The sequence below is a fragment of the Mus caroli genome, chromosome 14 (genome assembly GCF_900094665.2).
Source record: "Mus caroli chromosome 14, CAROLI_EIJ_v1.1, whole genome shotgun sequence".
Classification (NCBI taxonomy): Eukaryota; Metazoa; Chordata; class Mammalia; order Rodentia; family Muridae; genus Mus; species Mus caroli.
In genome coordinates, this window is record NC_034583.1 from 66,090,236 (window position 1) to 66,110,711 (window position 20,476).

General features: G+C 42.9%; 1 protein-coding gene across 4 annotated transcripts in view; it reads left to right on the forward strand.

Moving 5' to 3' along the window:
• Lcp1 (lymphocyte cytosolic protein 1) overlaps positions 1-20,476 on the forward strand; it is a 100,235-nt gene that overhangs the window by 62,772 nt on the left and 16,987 nt on the right. For all 4 annotated transcript variants that reach the window (XM_021181587.2, XM_021181586.2, XM_021181589.1 and 1 more), the window contains 10 exons: positions 2,679-2,765; positions 3,890-4,053; positions 4,972-5,101; positions 7,216-7,348; positions 9,155-9,236; positions 10,706-10,871; positions 13,013-13,155; positions 15,715-15,810; positions 17,806-18,001; positions 19,947-20,025. In XM_021181587.2, the coding sequence (XP_021037246.1) occupies positions 2,702-2,765; positions 3,890-4,053; positions 4,972-5,101; positions 7,216-7,348; positions 9,155-9,236; positions 10,706-10,871; positions 13,013-13,155; positions 15,715-15,810; positions 17,806-18,001; positions 19,947-20,025 (1,253 nt within the window). In that variant the 5' untranslated portion in view covers positions 2,679-2,701. The remainder of the gene's footprint in view (positions 1-2,678; positions 2,766-3,889; positions 4,054-4,971; positions 5,102-7,215; positions 7,349-9,154; positions 9,237-10,705; positions 10,872-13,012; positions 13,156-15,714; positions 15,811-17,805; positions 18,002-19,946; positions 20,026-20,476) is intronic.

The following is a 20,476-nucleotide window of genomic DNA, read 5'->3' on the forward strand; positions in this document are numbered from 1 at the left end:
ATGGAATGTAAGCACCTATGGACACCTATATACCAAGTGTAGTATGTCTAACAAGCATGGCCTGCCTGACAGCTGTAGAACCAGACTTGCTGTGGCCTCTAGGAATTGCTGCAGTGTGTTAGGGAGACCCTGCTACGAATGCGCATGTGCGGTGTTGGTCTTGTTGAGGAACGCGCATGTGCGGTGTTGATCTTGTTGAGGTGAGATGAGCCAACTCAGCCACAGTAACTTAGTAAAGTTACAGCAACTTTCCTATAACAGAGGCCTCCATTGCATAACACGCAGAAGCGCCAACTTCCTCTTTTGCACTTCCCAGACAGGCTCATGATGTTCACATTCAATGCCCCACTAGCTAAGGTATTCAAGATGCTTATTAGCGACTGCTGATCTATGGGCAAGTGCAGAGAGTGGGAGAAAGGCATGGGAGTGGAGCCTGGGTGCACTGCCGGGAAGAGGGGAGTGAAATGAGAGTTGGAATGTTGCTGAGATGTGAGTCTTAGATTCTCCCAGCTTCTGTGCCCTTCTCTATAAAATGAAAATAATTATACTAATGCATACCGTCAGCCTATACTGAGAGTCATTGGGGGACAGTAAAATATGGTGCTTACTACACCCCACAAATGCCCTCTTCTTAGTGCCTGGTAAGGATTTTGCTACGAGCCTATGGTTCTTTTTAGCATTAGCTTTTAGAGAGCTGGAGTTTAACTTTCAGCCACTTACTAGCAAAGCGCGACAGGTTTTAGGCATCCGTTGACTGCTGACACTCCTCGCTGACTGTATCTGCTTGCTGCATCTGTTTATCGTTCTTTGGCTTGAAGATGCCTCTGTTCAAATGAGTTTTGGAAATCTGATTATAAGAGGAGAATGGAGAAGGAGAGGGAATGGAGAGAAGGTGGTGGTCCAATCACTAGTGCATGTCTCTTCGGAATGTCTGTGCTCTGTGAACGAGATCATGTGTGTTTGTACACTTGTCCTTCAGCATGTCCTGGATCCCCCAGAGAACCCATCATACCACTATCTTGTTAGATATAGAAGGCCAATGATAATAAAATAGGCCTCTTAAATGAGTTAAAATGCACCTATGTAGATACTTTCAACCATGTCTCTAGTTCCAACCGATGATGGGAGCTAAGATCCTGTTGGGTGGGGAGTAGTCTGAGCTTCTCGGGCAACACTCTCAGGCTTGCTACTTTTATTTGCTTACTCTTGTGGCCTGGGGCATTTGTTTATTTTCATTTCCATGCATGAATTTTATTAACAAAATATTGGATAACAAAAGTTTGAGCCATTGTCATTTCATGTGGCTGGAGAGTTTCACTCACATCGGCAGACATTTTATTAACAAAATATTGGATAACAAAAGTTTGAGCCATTGTCATTTCATGTGGCTGGAGAGTTTCACTCACATCGGCAGACATGCGTCGCTCACTTTGGCAGACATGTGCCACTCCCATTGGCAGACAAGAGTGGATGCAGGTTTCACAGGCATGTGTGATGCAGTTTGAAGTGTGGTGCAGTTTGACCCATGGGGCTTATTGTTATAACATTTGATTTTTTTTGCATGGATGTCAGTCGTCACTGAGAACAAACAGCACCACAGAATAATGTGGAAACATAAAAAAAAAAAAAATTGGTTTAAAGTATCCTTGCCATAAGTGGGAAACATTTTAAAATAGATAAGTTTATTACAATGATCAAAATAAAATTATAGTTAGACACATCCCATCTGCTGTTTCCCTACTCCATTTACAATCTCCCCGTCAAGAAATCTGGTGAATGGAACCTTCATCCCCGAATGTAGCAAGGAGCCTTTCTGGTTCATTCACTTTCTTACCACTAGGGGGCAGCAGTGATGCGCAGGGATAGCAGGTTGCTCAGCAAACGTTTCTGAGAAAACATTTAAAATGTGCTTCAGATTTTCATATTTGAATTTTTAGAAGGTCACCTCCTTCCTTCATCCTTGACTGTGTATGGTCAAACTTATGCACAGAACTCTTTGAATTTATAAAGGGTATCTACGGGTTTGGCCAAGCATTAATTTAAAGATAATCATGATGGCGTTTGTAAAGATACTTATATAAAAGTTAAAGGTTTTAATTGTACACTTCTATATGGTGAATTACTCCAAAATATAGCAATCTTACCACCTCTTTCTCTGTTCCTTGTAATGTTGGCTTAGAGTCCAAATGGGTCAGAAGGTTCACCCTGGCCTTCTCAGCCCGCTGCCAGGTGAATCCCTTAGCTGGGAGTTCAGGAGGGGCTGGTACTTAATTCTCCTTCACCTTAATTCTTCTCACTTCCCTATGAGAACATGGGGAGGGGGGCCGACAAAGGATGAGTGGCCCAAGAATAAATATTTCAAAGTAAAGGAGGTGGGAATTTCCAGTCCCTCCATCACCTTCTGATTGTCACAGAAATCCTAAGGTCAGTCTAGATAAGCACTTACTAAGCCTTAAGTCAATATAGATAAGCACAGCTTACCACGTGAGGAGCTGCCTCGTGGTGTGGGGAGGGGAAAGATTGCAGGCAGCTGTCTTTGATGACCCCACGTGGGAGGCTGCGAGGCTTTGAAAGTCATGGAGGGTGGGGGCGAACATGGCTTCCTCTAATAGACAGGCTTTGTTCTGAGCTTACAGGAATTTAGATGCACAGCGCTCACTCTGACGTTCTTCTCCCAGGTTTGTCACCTAAAGCAGTGAAAATGGCCAGAGGATCCGTGTCTGACGAAGAAATGATGGAGCTCAGAGAGGCTTTTGCCAAAGTCGGTAAGTGGACCCAATTCTTCCCCACCCCCCGCGTCCCCACCCCCACCCCACCCCCATCGTCACGCCCCGACACTGTTTACCACTGTTCTCAACCTGTGGGTCGCGACCCCTTTGGGGATCAAACTTCATAGGGGTCACCTAAGACATCTAGAAATCGTAGGTGTTTCCATTACAATTCATAACAGTGTCAAAATTACAGTTGTGAGGTCGCAATGAAAATAATTTTATGGCTGGGGGTCTACAACATGATAAACTGTATCAAAGGGTCGCAGCTTTCGGAGGAATTAGAACCGGGGGGAGCTGGTTTTAGAACGATGCGCTCGAGAAAACAGGTCCTTCCTAGTTAAAACAGCGAGCCCGCAGCCTTTTCCTATAGGCGTTCCCTACGCGCCCTTATTTACATCTTGCCTGCTTTCCTTTGATTTCCTTTATATTGATATCCTTCCACTCCTTATTGGTAAGCTCCTTGTGGTTTACTTTTTAAGTTTCTCTAAGGATTGCAGAGGCAGGTAGGTATCAGTCAGTAAAATGTTGCCACTCAAGCATGAGGACCTGAGTTTGATCCCCAGCACCCACATAAATGCTGGGCCTGGTGGCACGCATGGGGCAGCAGAGACAGGTGAGCCCCTGGGGCTCACTGGCCAGTTGTTCTAGCCAGTCGGTGAACTTCAGCTTCAGTGGGAGAGCCCTGTGTTGGAAAACAAATGGCTCCTGAGGAACAACGCCCAAAGTTGTCCTGCGACCTCTGCATGTGCATATGCCCTTATGGGTACATACACAACACACACACACACACACACACACACACACACGCAGGAAGATGCACACCCTTTCGTGTACGCATGCATACAAACATGCCTGCACACGTTCCTAAATATCCTGTTAATATCCCCTTAATTTCAAGATCTTAATTGGAATTAGAGTCTTTTACTGTGGGTGTTGGAAGTGCTGTGACTGTCTAGATCCAAGAGCAATAGGCCTCCTGGCAGGTTTTTGCCTCTATCTGGGTCAGGCCCATGTCTGGTCATCTTCCTCCAGCTCCACCTGTCCTCTAGTATCCCTTTGCCTTTCTAAAGACTGCGCCCGAGTTACCTCAGAACTTCACTCTATCCTTTGTGTCACAGACACCGATGGCAACGGATACATCAGCTGCAATGAGCTAAATGACTTGTTCAAGGCCGCCTGCCTGCCTCTGCCTGGGTACCGAGTGAGAGAAATCACAGAAAACCTGATGGCCACAGGTGATCTGGACCAAGATGGAAAGATCAGCTTTGATGAGTTTATCAAGGTGAGCAATGATAGCGAATTCAAGGTGATGCACTTGAAACTTGAACACGGTGTCAACAAACATCCAGAGAGGCGGTCTGTCCCTTCCTGGCTCGTTTGTACAGTTCTTACCTTTGTGGTTTCCTTGACTACAGCTTGAGTTTCTAAAAATGCCTTAATCTACCTGGGTGTGTCTAGGTTAGGGTGTTATTGCTGTAAAAAGACACGGTGACCCAGCCACTCTTACAAAGGAAAGCATTTAATTGAGTCTGGCTTACAGTTTCAGAGATTCAGACCATTATAATCTTTGTGGGAAGCATGGCAGCATCCAGGCAGGCATGGTGCTATAGAAGGAGCTGAGAGTTCTGCATCCTGTCCTAAAGGCAGGAAAAGGAGACTGTGTGTCACACTAGGCATAGCTTGAGCACAGGAGACCTCAAAGCCAACCCCTACAGTTACACACTTTCTCCAACAAGACCACACCTACTCCAAGGCCACACATCTTAATAGTGCCACTCCCTATGGGACAGGCATTCAAACACATAAATCTATGGGGGGCACACATATTCAAACCACCACAGTGCCCACCTCCATAATCCCTGCACTTAGGAACCTAAGGCAAGAGGATTTGTTTGTTTGTTGGTTGGTTGGTTGGTTGGTTTTTTGAGACAGGGTTTCTCTGTATAGCCCTGGCAGTCCTGGAACTCAAATTGTAGACCAGGCTGGCCTCGAACTCAGAAATCCACCTGTCTCTGCCTCCCAAGTGCTGGGATTAAAGGCGTGTGCCACCACTGTCCTGCAAGAGGATTTGTTTTGAGTTCAAGGCCAGCCTGGGATACATAGTAAGCACCAGGCCAGCATAAACTGTGTAACAAGAGTTGGTAAAAAAAAAAAAAAAAATCAAAATCAAAACCAAATGAACCAAACATGTTTTCAACAGGTCTTCCATGGCTTAAAAAGCACCGAGGTTGCCAAAACCTTCCGAAAAGCTATCAACAAGAAGGAAGGGATCTGTGCGATTGGGGGCACCTCTGAGCAGTCCAGCGTTGGTACCCAGCACTCTTATTCAGGTAAGCTGTGCTGATGGGCGGGGAGCAGAGGAAGAATGTGTGAGTTGAGGATCAGCAAAGGATACAATGAGGAGGAAGGACCCAGGCTGTCTGGGGTTGCAGAGTCAATATTTGGTATGCAAACCAAAGGGGGTAAAAGCAAAGAAGCAAGCACACCCACGTGGATGGAGACCCATCTTCCCCTGTGGGAGTGGACCAGTTCCAGGCACAGGACCCAGGAGCTGCCTGAGCCCCAGGGAGCTTCCTGTACTGAGTGACCTCATTTGCATTTAAAATATGCTTTAAACGCTGCCAAATCTCCTTTAAAAACTTTATGGACAAAATTAGCCCTTTTAGAGTCTTCATCTTCAATATCATGATTATTCTTAACGCTGAGTGGTCAAAAAATATTGATTGGGAAAAGAAGTTTTATATTTATTCCAAAGGCTAACGGGGGGCAGCCTTAATGGACGCTTCTAATATTCCGAATGCTGTGGTTGCTTAAAGTGTCTTAAAGTTCAGTTTTTTAAAGGATGATTCAATGTCAAAGATGAGTTTGTGGATAGGCACTGTTTGCAGTTGCTAAGACAAAGTTTAGCCTTTCTTATTCAAAATATATTATGTTTATTCATTCTTTGAAACACGTATACAAGGTATTTTAAACATATATACTCCTCCGCTAGCTCCTCCCATAACAATGGTTATGTTCCTCTCCCCCATCCCTTCCCACTCTCTTTTGAGATTTCTTCTTTTTCTTTCTCCCACGTTATCTTGGGAATGGGTCATGGGAATGTGTGTGATTGTCACATTACAGAGAATGGACTCACCTCTGCTTCAGGCAGTGGTGGGGTTTCATGCACACCTTCCCACTTCTATGCTGTGATTTTATCTGCCTCCAGCTTGCTTAGGTCTTCTGCACACTGTCACAATCACTGTATTCATAGGTACAACCATTGTGTCTGATAAACATTGTTTCCTTGATGTCGGCAACCACCTCTGGCTCTTAGAATTTTTCCACTCCTTCTTCTGAGAACCTGAGCCTTGAGGGTAGGGGTGTGGCATGTATGTCCCATTTAGGGCCCAGCATTCCACGGTCTCATGTTTTCTGCAGGTTGATCAGTTAGGGATCTCTGTGTCACTTGCCATTTACTGGAAGCTCCTCCTATAAGGATTGAGAGGTGCTCTGATCTAAAATTGTAGCAATATGTCATGAGAATTGGTTTCATACTATGCCCATTTAGCAGAATATTGTGTTCTCTCCTAGGGCCTGTGGCCTAACCAGCCACAGGTTCTTGGCTCCTTTAACACTACCAGGATGGGTTCTACCTCATAAAGTGGATCTTAGACCCAATTTTTAAAAGGTAGTTGGTTGCCTCATAACAATCTGTGCCATTATTGCACCCATGGGCTTAGCTTATCTGGCCAGTTTTAGCTTGCAGGGTTCTGAATGTACCCAATCATATCTAGCCTTTGTATCTTTAAGTCTAAGACTTTTCCAAGCTCTGACCGTGTGAAAGTGCATCGTGAATCTGCAGAACAGGGATTCACTACGCAGCCTTCGACAGCTCAGAATTCCTCCGAGAGACACTTGTTTTCAGTGACAGGCAATTTACAAAACATGGTGCCGGGGAGAAGGCAGAGAGCTTCAGGTTTTACTAAGACCTGTGAGATCAACTCCTTGCAGCTTTGCTTGTAGGAAGGAAGAATCTATCACAGGTGATTTCACTTCCTAGCCGTCTCATTCTAACCATAAAAAGCCCAGCGATACCCCAGGGATCATCCCTGACAAACAGCATCTAAATCAGCAGGCAACACAGGCAGGATCCTGAGTTTAAGCCTGTAAATACCAAACCACATTTATACTCATACTCACAGAAATACTTATTATTTAATCATCATTCAAACATAACATGTGCATTTTTTTATTTTGTCCTAAATCTTTAATTGCGTCTTTATAACTAGATCCAGTGCCTGGTTCTTAAAGGACCTCTGATTTTCAAAAGCAGTAAATACAGGATGATAAGATGTTGTCCTGGCAGTGTCTCTCTCGGGCATGAGAATGTGGGGTCCATGTGGAGAATGTCCTTGTCTGGTTTTCATCCTGTGTGTAAGACATTTCAATTCTTTATCTATAGAGGAAGAAAAGTATGCCTTCGTCAACTGGATAAACAAAGCCCTGGAGAATGACCCCGACTGCCGGCACGTCATCCCCATGAACCCCAACACCGACGATCTCTTCAATGCTGTAGGCGATGGCATAGTTCTTTGGTAAATGGAGACTCACCCTTGATTTCCATAGAATCCCCCTTTTTGGTATAGCAGCAGCTAAGTGTATTTGCCATAGGCCACTTCTTTTGAGACTCACACATGAGTAGAGTTGCCTTAACGGAATCCACTTGATAGGGTACAGGGGAGTAAACTAACCTCAGAAGCTAATTGTAGCGACATCCATAAAACTACTGTTGTTTCAGTGGAGAGAAGAGATACAAAGTAAAGATAAGCTTTGTGAATGGAGACACAGCACTTAATCAGGGGCGGGGGGGGGGGGGGGTGGGAGGGAGGGACGAGCCACTCTGCTTCTTCTGAGTGTGACCTACCTGGATGGCAGATAGACTGGCGAAAGGAGACAGAGCCCTAGAAGTTCATTTTAAATATATATGGATGTTCACGTAGATCCACACATATGCACATACGGCAATGTCATGAGAATACATGTTCAAAAGCAACTGTGAAAGACAGTTTATTGAAAACTGATTTCTCACCAAAAGGAAATGGTTACTCACATTTTCCAGTGTTCTTTTTTGATTTGCTTTCTGGGGGATGGTAAGATCGGTCGGTGGGTCAAGGCGCCTTACAGCAGGCCTGAGGACCTGAATTCAACCTCAGGAGGAGAGAACTAGCCCTTGCAAGTTGTCCTCTGACTTCCACACGTGCACAGTGACACACGCTACTCTCACACACACACATCAATAAGTAAAATTGTTTAAATGTTTTTGGTTTTGTTCCTTTTGTACCTTTTTGCCCTAGCATGTCAAACTCAGAGCCTCCCACCCACCGAGCCACATTTCGGCCTCCATTTTGTTCATTTACAATGTTGAGGGTCTCAATAAGGTGGTTGGGTTGGCCTTGAACCTCTTCTATCGCCCAGACAGATTTAGACTTGTGATCCTTCTGCCTCAGCCTCCTGAGTAGCTAAGATTATGTCCTAAACCACCATGGCTGGCTGCCTTTTGGAGATTTGTTTTCTATGCTCATTTAAAAAAAAATAAAATATAATATAATAGAGGTTACTAATGGAAATTTTTATGCCCTGTTGAGGGTTAAATAAAGAATGCCTTGGACAACATCAGTTTTTCATAAACAGCAATTGCTTGTTTAGATGTCTGATCACTGTACTACATACTTAAGTGAGGAAAACTCATCGAACATTGATCAAATGACTGCAGAATGTTAGGATGAGCCATTATATGTTTAGTTAAAGGTATTGATCAGGTTTCAAATAGAAAATGTAGACCTATAAACCCAGAAAGAGAACAACAATTTCTTGCCTATAGTGGGGACATGTATAAGGCTGAGAAACTCACGGGGGGGGGGGGCATCTGTTTTAATCACCCACTGAGAATTCAATGATGTTCTCAACCTGTGGGCCATGACCTTTTGGGGTCACATGTCAGATATTTACATTATGACCCATAAACATAGGAAAATTATAGTTACGAAGTAGCAATGAAATGATTTTATGGTTGGGGGGTCACCACCACATGAGGAATTGTACTGAAGGGTCGACAGCGTTAGGAAGGTTGATAGCCATTTTTCTAAGGTAAGGGAACCAGTGCACTTTTGCAGCTTAGGTAAGCGAAGCAAGCAGAACCTCCCTTCTTACCACAGTGCATTGTGATAGCCTCATGAACACTGCTGGCGAATCTAACCACAGCGGTATAACTCTCATACACCATGTATGAAAAATGTGTTGCTGCCATGTTCAGTCGGGGTCCTGCTCGAATTTAAATCCAACCCCATGGAATTCTGTTCCTCAGAGGGCTGCTTTCTCTCATTTGATTCCTTCTCTTTTAGTAAAATGATCAACCTGTCCGTGCCAGACACGATTGACGAGAGAACGATCAACAAGAAAAAGCTCACACCATTCACCATTCAGGTGGGTCTCCCCACTGCTCCCCAAGGGTGGCACTGGCCCGGTGTGAATGAACATCATTACAGCAGAGTCAGCTCTTCATTCCCCACACCTAGGCCTTGGCCAATGGTGTCTTACAACCAGGAGAAAGAAGCACACATCTGTGTCTTATGTTTTATTGGTATGGCAGTCAAGAAAGGAGGCTGGCGTGTGTTAGTAGCTGGGTTTGTTTCCGCCACTTAAGAATCAAATTCCTATTGGATGAAATTGTAACGAGTTTTTCTTACCAGTTTTTTCTTGAGCTACTGCCAAATGTGTAGTGTTAGCTGACAAGAAAAGCCTTTCTAGGCAAGGAAGAGGATGAAACCCAGGAAATGCTCTGGAGGCTTCCATGGCACTGCTGACGCAGCCCAGAGTGGAATAAATGCAACCTGCTTCTAGCCCTTCGTTTGCTGATTAACCAAAATAGTCACTAGCAGGAAATAAGCAGCTGCATTTCTATCTTATGTTCCAATATTTTAACATTATTCTAATTCTGTAGCTCAGGAACCATGTCTAATACCTTAAATCATGAATAGTACATTATCTCTTGTTTGGACACAAGCAACCCTGTGTACTTTTAAAATGGAAGTGTAACCAAGCTGGGAACAGTAATTGAATATATGGGAATGCTCTTAATGGTATTTTTACTCATAAACTTGGCTATAATAGAAACAATATTTTTATTTACTATTTTTTAATGGTCAGCAAGGGCTTTCTGGTGGAGTTTGTTTTGTTACTAATTCATCACACAAACAACAAAGCTTGTCTACTTCTCTGACACTTAACCTCTTCCTTCATGGGACCAAAAATAAGACCCAGAGACTGAGAACACTCCAACTATTCCAGCTGTGTATAAGTTACAGTAGATGCAAGGTTAGTAGAGCATCCTGGAGCCTCAGGCCTGTGTGCAGATGCAGGCTTTCTGGTTATCATCGTGGAGACTCAGTAACTTGTTCTGTTAAAAACCCATCCATCGTTTCTGGGGATAGATTTATATTGTTTTTTTTTCTTTCCATGACATTAAATGTGCAAATCAATAGGTTATTGTGTTGTTCTTTTTTATGACCCTAATTTACATCAACAATTGTCTTCGTAGCCATAGGCTGTGACAGGACAATGACTTCCTCCAGCTAATGGAGGCTCTGAGTGTATAGGCTTCATCAGAGTGCAAAATAGAAGAGCATAAGATTCATTAATCTCACGCCAGAATGGGTCTTCCACACTGGGTACTGGTTTGATTGGGTAGGCCACTGCATTAGCTCAGTACCATGGGTTATTAGGCCTTTTCCCATTATTCTTTTACTGCCTTTCCTGAGGGTTAAGACTAGTGCAGACCTTGCTTCTGGGTCTGTGACCATTCCAGAAGGACAATGTCACCGCTGATGCTAATCAGGAATCATTTGGCGCTGGCAAAATGAAGGAACTAAGCTTGCATACTTTTTCTCCCTCAGGAAAACTTGAACTTGGCTCTGAACTCTGCCTCTGCCATCGGGTGCCACGTGGTTAATATAGGGGCTGAGGACCTGAAGGAGGGCAAGCCTTACCTGGTCCTGGGACTTTTGTGGCAAGTCATCAAGATTGGGTTGTTTGCTGACATTGAACTCAGCAGAAATGAAGGTAAGAGAAAGTGTCAGAGGCTGTGACTTAAGTGTCAGGGGCTGTGACTAGCACGGCTTTCTAACGCTGTGTGTGTTGGTGGCTGGAGGAAGACATTAGGCATTCTCCAGCTGAGAAAACCACTCAGTTATATTGAGTCCTTGGTATTAAAGTAGCAGATCTTATCCATGAAACCAGACTTTTAAGATGACAATGCAAAGGCTTTTAGACCCCACAGACTAACAGTAATGCTTTAGAATGTATAGCTCCATGTGCCTGGAGCCCATCGCCAGCAGCTGCTTCCTGGCACACATTGTCTACAGAGGCTTCACAGCAAGCAAGATAACTTTTATTTTGTGAGACTAATCACATTCAGATACTTTGGCAAATGTACCAGATTGGGAGAGATTGGTCTATATTTTATCTAGACAATCAAGGAAGCTGTAGGTTGCCTTTATACGGGGTAGGTGAGACTAGAGACATAGGGCTACAGTTGATCCTATTATAGCCCATGCCAATAGTTTAGCAAAAAAGTGGATTTCTAGGTACGCTTAACACCAAAGAAAAGAGAACAAAGCAACTGTAAGTTGATGAGACATTTAATGCTTGATTAATCACATCACTGTTCCAGTGTGATCAGTTCACAAATACACCTTAAATATATACAGTATACATTTAGATATATATCGTACATATTATACACCTTAAATATAAAATACATTTTAAAAAAATATTAGGAAAATCACACATAGAGCTTTGAAATTCTGAACTGAAGCCAGGCCTGCTGGTGTCAACCTATAGTCTCAGCTCCTTGGGAGGCTGAGGCAGGACAATCACAACCTTAACCCCTGCCTTGACTTTTGAGTTAATTCAAGACCAACCTGAGCTACTAAATAAGACCCTGACTAGATAGATAGATAGATAGATAGATAGATAGATAGATTAGATGGATATGGATATGGATATAGATATAGATATAGATGTGTGTGTATGTGTGTGTGTGCGCACAAGGCCATAGATTCAAATCCCTAGTGCTGTGGCAAAAAAAAAAAAAAAAATACAGGGAAAATTTCTAAAGAGTATATGTAAGCAATGATAGTCCAATTGAATAGACAGGCATGTTTCTTAATAAGGGCCACATAAGTTAAATATTACCTTCAAGTACAAACCTCACAACTCTGAAATCTGTAGCTAAATTATAATCTATATGCAGTTATGCATATTTAAGTCTTAATATTAACTTCTAGACCTACTTTATTCATATCAATGTTTTGTAGATATGTATACTACATGCATGCCTGGTGCCTCTGGAGACCAGAAGGCAGTGTTTGGTCCTCTGAGACTGGAGTTACAGATGGTTGAGAGTCATCATGTGGAGGCTGGGGATTCAGCCCAGATCCTCTGGAAGAACAGCCAGCTTCTTAACTGCTGAGCCATCTCTTCGGCCCTAGCTATCCATAGTTTTAAAAATCTATGTGTTTGAGCTATAATAAACAGTAAAAATGTTGAGATATCACTTTAAAACCAAAATACTAAGCATTATATTTAAAAAGCAAAACCCTCAAAAATAGCAAATAGGAATCTTGAAACCCAAGAGGAAGAATATTGATTTGCAAAATTGAATCAACTGGATTTAAACCCAACGAAGCAAAAAAATATTTATTCATCTGGGGAAACATAGAGGAATGTTGATTGCATTGTTGAGTTCCCATAATTATACAGGTAAGCATTTGGATTATAAAACACCAATGGGAATAGAAAAGAGAACATTATTGTGATTACAAAATCAATCTCTCAAAAACAGATGTGTCATTGTGATATCAACTGAGGTCCAATGGGCCCAACAGAGTACTTCCAGCAAGTTGCCATGGTTACCTTTATGCTGAAATGCGTGTTTTTAGGCAAACACTTGAGATTCCTTGGTGCCTTGTCTTTTCTAATTAAAAAAAAGGGGGGGGGGAATGAATTAGCTCACAATAATGTATCACTTTTAGGAAGTATTATTGAGCTGTTTATTTTATGGGAAGGACTTTAAGACATTACATCTGAAGGGACAATGCTGCTCTTTGGTCTTCTAACAAGAATCCATATCTGGGAAGGCAAATGCGCCCCCCCCCAAGATCCTCTTATTTATTTTGGATCAACTTTTTGTATCTCTTCAGCTCTGATTGCTCTTTTGAGAGAAGGAGAGAGCCTAGAGGATTTGATGAAGTTGTCTCCTGAAGAACTCCTGCTGCGGTGGGCTAACTACCACCTAGAAAACGCAGGCTGCACCAAAATCACCAACTTCAGCACCGATATCAAGGTAGGCGAACACCATTGACTGTGCCTACTGCAATGGAGGGAATTCGGGGAGGTAGTGGGGAAAGCACAGATGCTGGGCCTTATGTCTCAGCACCCTAGGCTTGGTGTGGTTCTGTTTGGAGCCACTTAAGGGTTAATGTGCAGCTCTAGGTCTGGGCCACACACACACACACACACACACACACACACATCCACCCAGAGCCTTGGTGCAGCTTCAAAGGGAGATGAGTCTTGCTTTGAGTTTCAGTGATAGGAAGCTGATCATGCAGAGAGCCTGATGGTGCAAGGCAAATCCTACTTTTAAGGTAAAGAGGGTATATGTAGAGGCTGGAGGGATGGCTCTCATGGTTAACAGTTTGCTGTGCAATTATGGGGGCCAAAGTTTAGATCCCAGCATTAACATAGTAAGCCTAGCATCCCACAAAATCCTTATAACTCCATCTACAAGAGATCTAGTGCCCCTTTTTGGACTCCATGTATGAACAGGAAAGTACACCTACACATACATGTGCATACATCATGCAGATGTATACACATGTACATGTATATACATACATGCAAATAAATCTTAAGACAATAAAGTGTATGTAAGATTTTAGTGTTTCTGGTTTTGTAAAGGGTACCATCTTAGAGGGTTTCCTTTGAAAATGTTGTCTTTCTGTTTACTGATAATAGTAAGCCCAGTGCTTGTTACATGTCAGATGTTGGCCTAAGCACTTTTATAAGTCCGTGATCGACTCACTGCATTCTTACCCCAGGTTCTAAAGTAAGGATTTCATAAGTAAGAAAGCGAAAAAGGAATCTATAAAAGAATAGCTAGGAATGCAGATATGTGACTAAGGTGATAGGAAACAGCTGTAACCAGTGACAGATGGACCAGGCTGAAACACAACTAAGGAGTAGCTAAGATGCACGAAAGATCGGTCCCCATAGCAACAGGGTGATGTGCAGGAACACCAGCGTTAGGAAGGATTTCAGTGTCCACTCTCTCAAACACAAAGAGCCAGAGAAAGGTCACATGACCTGCTAACTCAGTGCACCAGGCCTATAACTCAGCAACAACAGCCTCTGGCTGCTGTGCCATATGAACTGATCTGGTGGCGTTTAGAACTCTGCATATGTCAGACACAGGGCCAATCAGGATAAAGCATGTATCTGGGAAAAGACACCCCCCTGTGGCCCCATTCCTGGGGAGCTCTGCTAAGCACACTGGTTATCAACAGTCTCTCAGCAGCACCAGCCAATATGGGACTTAGAGGAGTCAGCCAGACTACATTTCCATGTGTGTTCAACAGTTCTGCCCTGTCATGATTAGAAAACTATGTACCCAAAATTATGATCTCAGTCATAAATGGGTCTGTTTTGCTCTCGCTAAAAGGCCACATCCTTAAAGTAATTAACCATTTAGCCTTGGGGAAGTCAGTAGGGCTCTTCGGCAGCACGTGTGCCCTGTGTGTATGTACAGGGAGCAGCTCTAGCACAGGCATCAGAGGTGTGTATCCAGGTTAAAAATAGCGCATCTCCTGAGCTCTCCGTATTTAAACTAAGTTAAAAGGCTTTTAAGTATCTCAGCAAATGAAGTAAAATAATGTATGCTTCCACTGACTGAGAGTAAATTTGTATTTTTTAAGATCATGACTGTGGAAATTCTATTTTATCCTTCAATAAGCATATTAAAGGATCCAATAAGACTTCAGAATTCAGATCCATTTCAATTCATTATGTTTTCTAATTTCTAAAGAAATATGAAATGGTGATATACCATGTGATTTTTCCCCTTTGACTAAAAGACTACTTGTTCCCTGTAATCCCAGTACTGGGGAGACTTCATTCCAATCCATGGGAGGAGACCATTATGTTCAAGGCCAACCCACCCATGGTTCTTGATGAAACCCCGTTACAAAAAAGTAGGGTGGGGATCAAGGTGGATCAATGGATGGATACTTGCTGTTAAGCCTGACAGACCTGAGTACAATCCCCAGGCCCTGTGTGGTGGAAGGAGAGAGCAGATCCCTGGCAGTTGTGCGTGCACTTGCTCCTTCCACGTAGATACATAAAGAGATGGTAATTTGAAAAGAGCAATCTTCTTGCTAATGTCTCCGTTGTCTGTCTTTGACGTCTCTTCTGTTGCTGACTGTCTGTTTGAATGTGTTTTTAAACTCTGCTTCCTTTCTCTGTCATTTTCTTTTTTTAACTAAACCTTAGCTGGCTGACTTCTACAGCAGTGTAAAGGTATAGATACATTTTCCTGTATACAACTTAACTCGTGTAAATAAGTTGTTCCTCTTCCTACTCCAAGGACAACAGAATCCTTGTGTTGCCTATTATGTATATGTATTTTTAATTGTTAGACTCCTTTGAGGAGTCCACAAATACAGTATGCAACTGGATGGAGGGAACCTTCTAGTTGCGTGAATGTGTCTAGGTCAGTTAATTGCTATATATATTCCTGAAGGACAGGAGTAAGAAATACAATGTTTGCTTTTAGGAAATGATTTTCATGTTAAGTGTGCAATCAGCCCCACTGTTTTGATATTGTGATTTCTTAACTTTTTCTCAGGACTCCAAAGCTTATTACCACCTGCTCGAGCAAGTGGCTCCAAAAGGAGATGAAGAAGGGATCCCGGCTGTTGTGATTGACATGTCAGGACTGAGGGTAAGGCCATGCCTGTTGTCTTCAGAGAACACCATGCTTTCTTGGTGTTGACTTTCCCTTTGTGCCACCTTGTCCCCTGCTCTGCTTAAGTGTCAAACTATTGAATGCTGCCAGCAGTTTTTGATACTAATTATAGAAAATTAAATCTGGACATAAAACACCAGGATAAGAAATAAATACTGGGCTGGTGAGATGGCTCAGTGGGTAAGAGCACCCAACTGCTCTTCCGAAGGTCCAGAGTTCAAATCCCAGCAACCACATGGTGGCTCACAACCATCCGTAACGAGATCTGGTGCCCTCTTCTGGAGTGTCTGAAGACAGCTACAGTGTACTTACATATAATAAATAAATAAACCTTTAAAAAAAAAAAAAAGAAATAAATACTAATGAAGTGACACGTAGCACACAGAGTATCTCTCTATCCCTATCATTCAAAGGCTCAACAACACCAACCTGGGTCTAAAGATTAGAACATCAGTTCTTATATGCTTAGTATCTTTTATTTTCAATTGATGCAGAATAACCACTAATTTAGCTTATATATATATATATGCATGCTAGCTTTCAATTGCTGTGATAGACACTGTGACCAAAAGCAACTTGGGGAGGAGAGGGTTTATTTGGCTTACCTTGGCTTACCCAAGTCATAGTCATCATAGAAGAAGAGGGCAGAAACTGAAGTGGAAGGAATGGAAGAATGCTGCTTACTGGCTTGCTCAGCCTGCTTTCCTTGCCAGCCATCAGAGCCACCTACCTAGGGGTAGCATTTTCCCCAGCAGACTGGGCTCTCCCACATCCATCATTATCTAGAAAATGCTCTACAGATTTGCCGACAGGCCAATCCCATGGAGGCATTTTCTCAGTTGCGATTCCTCTTCTCGGATGATGTTAGCTTGTGTCAAGCTAACAAAGAACTGAAACTGACCTTGTGCCTTGGGCGGTGATGGAGTCACAAGAAAATTCGTGAGAATTTGTTGTTAGTGTTTGTTTCCATTCGTTCGTGCCTCGCCGTGCCTGGGAGAAACCCCTGGGTTTCACACATGTAGGCAAGCCCTCCACCACTAACTCACTGCTCACAACCCTGAGTTTTACCATCCCATGTAACATCAATCTTCAACACAGTGCCTTGTTTCTAAACATGCCTCATTTAAAGTCATTGGGATCGAATCCAATGAGTTAGTATTGAAGTGAACTCATCTCCGAAGGAGACATGAAGTAAAAGCAAATAATGAGGGTTGTTCATGAGACCGCGTTGCTACTACTGCAGAGGACTAAGGGGTAGCTCTAAAGTCAGCCCGTGCTTTGTGAAAACTGGTGCTTCCATATAGACTTTACATAGACTGGAGCATCATCTAAGACATTTCAGTCTTGTTTTAGAGTCTGATTACAGATGACTTGGGAATTGTCCTAACTTATTTGAGCATGAGCTGCAGTCTTCAACCTGCATTTTGCCAAAGCCAAGTTATCACGGTATGTTTACCACTGGCAGTATGGAGGTTGATAATTACTTTGGATTTTAACCAACCTAATGTGGGAAAAGTAATTGTATAAATCAGATGTTCTTAATTTATGACTGCAAATGTCTGCTCTGAATTAGAAATGGGAATATAAATTATTCCTTTTTATTAAACTTTTTAACAGTGCGAATTCTCATAAAGTCTGTGCAAAATAAACTATAACATAAAGTAGTTTAACTACTGAAATAATTGAATCAATGCAAATGATAAGATGTCAGGTTTTTCCTGCATTTCTTTTCAAAAGGGCAATCTCGTGTGAACTTATTTCCTGAGGAGGGAATCCTGGCGTTAGTCACAGATCCCGTGACTCTGTGACTTGAGTGCATGTGGTATGTGTAGTAGTGAGCTGTGGTGGGGTGTCTGCCTGTGGTAGGCATTCACTTGGCACACTAATGAGACCTTCTCTATTTCTCATGTTATGCCTGCTCACTCGAGCATGGATCCTTGACCCGGCCTTTTGACATCCTTTTCGTTGCAGGAGAAGGATGACATCCAGAGGGCAGAGTGCATGCTGCAACAGGCGGAGAGGCTGGGCTGCCGTCAGTTTGTCACAGCTACTGATGTTGTCCGAGGGAACCCCAAGTTGAACCTGGCCTTCATTGCCAACCTCTTTAACAAATACCCTGCCTTACACAAACCAGAGAACCAGGACATTGACTGGGGGGCTCTCGAAGGTAACCATAATGTCACTGCTTAAGATGTTCAGGAGAAACTGCTCAGAGCTCGGGTTCGATGGCAATTCCAAAATCAGCCCGAAGCAAATACAGAGCCATCACATACATAAGCAGGGCCATCAATTCTCCAATATACAACAAATAGAATGAATTAATCAAGTCAATTATAGCCAAGCAGCAATAATCAAATGCAGTTATATCACATCCATTATACATAGGCATTGTCCACTATTAAGTGTTTTAGGGACGATATACTGTTTAATTATTGGATGAAATAAATTCTAAGCTCCAAAATCCTAGTTTATATACTTAATGGACTGTGTTAATTCCTAGAGGCTAGAAATGGCCTCTGCTCACCATGAGAAGTGATGTTTAACTTATACTAGGTCGTGGTGGCTCAAGCTTCCCTTTTATTTTTTGTCTTTCCCAGATCATTAGGACACAGGAAAGCATTTTAAAGCAGAATCCTGACAGTCATATTTTACAAATGAAAGCCCTAATATCAGCCACACACAGCATGTACCCAGTCAGCTCAGCTTCATTTACTGATCCTTTTTAAACATGAGCTGATCTCTACATCAATATAAAAATAAAGGAAAGATTAATATTGAATGAATGTTATTAACTCAAGAAAGTCCACGTTGTTTTTCTGTAAAACCCTTTCAACGGTGCCTTACTTGAGTTATTGACACAGTATCAGTCCATATCCAAGCCTGCTGCTTTGGATAAGTGATGGTTTTGTGTCCTGAGCTTGAATCTATGCATCAAGCCGACTAGTCAGCCAATCCATTTCTAGCTACCATTCTGGTGCCACAGTTCGGTCTTTCCCAATAAAACACATAAACGCTGAACTGAATCCTTCTCCTGCCTCCCCACTCCTTCCCCGTTTCCCACCTCTTGTACGCCTGTTAGTAAGTTAGTACCTCTCATTGCAATCCATTCTTGCATTTTGTTCTGTTTTGTTTTTATTTTGGTCATCAAAACAAATGGTCTTGAGTTCTACTAAGATATTTTTTTGCCCTTCACTCTTAATCTATTATGTAAACAAATAATACCAATAATTCTTCATTCGAAATGTCTTCTAGATTGTTTCCCCTTTCTGCTCTTCTGGACTTACATCGTCTCATGCATCAATTATCTTAGTAGGTCTTAGGGACCGTTCCTCCATTCATCAAACGGTTAAATGTGCTCCACATGCGAGTACCAAGTAGGACCCCTTCTGCATGTTTAATATAAATGCATATCATCACCCCTCAGTAATTCTGTACACCGCTGCCAGGCACATCTGCTGTAGCTTTCATTGTACCTCTGCCTTGCTCAAGAATTTATTATAGCAATCAAGCAGCAGAGCCTGCAATGACTGGCACTGTGGAATACATCAGTATAAATCTGCTACCATGCACACAGAGATTCCTGGTCCTGGCCAAAGCCTCTAGACAGTCTTGGCTCTGTGGCTACAGCACACAGATCTCTGACGCATCGCTTTTCAGGGTTCTGAGTGGAGAGCGTGTTTACTGCTCTCTCTGTGCTCATGTTTACACTCTTGCTACTCATGTCTTAAGGTCTTCCAAAATGCTCTACTCTCCCCTCATTCCTATTCGGCTTTTTGACCCTAGGAAGTGAAGTGCAATTCCACACTTCCAAATCTGGGCTATGTTGTTCCCCACCCCCACCCCGTCTCACCAAGAACAGCAAACAAACCTGCATCCTCCCTCAATGTATCCAGCTGGCTCTGTGGAGCCTCCTTGGTGCCTCCAAATCCTGTTCGATGCTATCAAATTGCTTGTGGAAATTAAATGGGGGAAACTAGCAGATCATCAGACCACCTCTATAGTCTCTTCTTTATTCCATATCTTTCGTCTGTGTTGCATCCACTGTAGATAAACTTAGATCATTAAACAAGCCCTGTTCTAGGTTATGTATTAACTAGTCTTCACTCACCTAGGGGAGACGAGGGAAGAGCGGACGTTCAGGAACTGGATGAACTCCCTGGGAGTTAACCCTCGTGTCAATCATTTGTACAGGTAAGAAGGGATGGGAGCATCCTTCATGTCTAGCACGGAGACACTGAAAGAGCAAAGGACCCCGCACACCGTATCACTGTGGTGCGTGTGTCCTTCCCAAATGTGTACCTTGGTGGGATACAGAAGTGCCACAGGACCTGCTCTGCCGAGGAGCTCACTTCTGTGCCTCGGCCGTCACTGTATTTAATATGAAAGTTATACCTCTGCAAAGTAAACAAACTTGCTGCATTATCATATGCTCATGATCTTCTCAGGAGCAGGCAAAACAGAGAAGTGTTTTGCCTCCTGTGTTGTGCTGTTGTTGCTAAAGCCATGTTTCTTTTCCTGACTAAAGGCAGGTTTTGTCCATGGGAGGGACATAGCTGGTCACTGAAGAGGGTAACTCTCTCTCTGAATCACGATTTCCACATCTTTTTTTTAATGTTCTTTTTTTTTTAATTGGGTATTTATT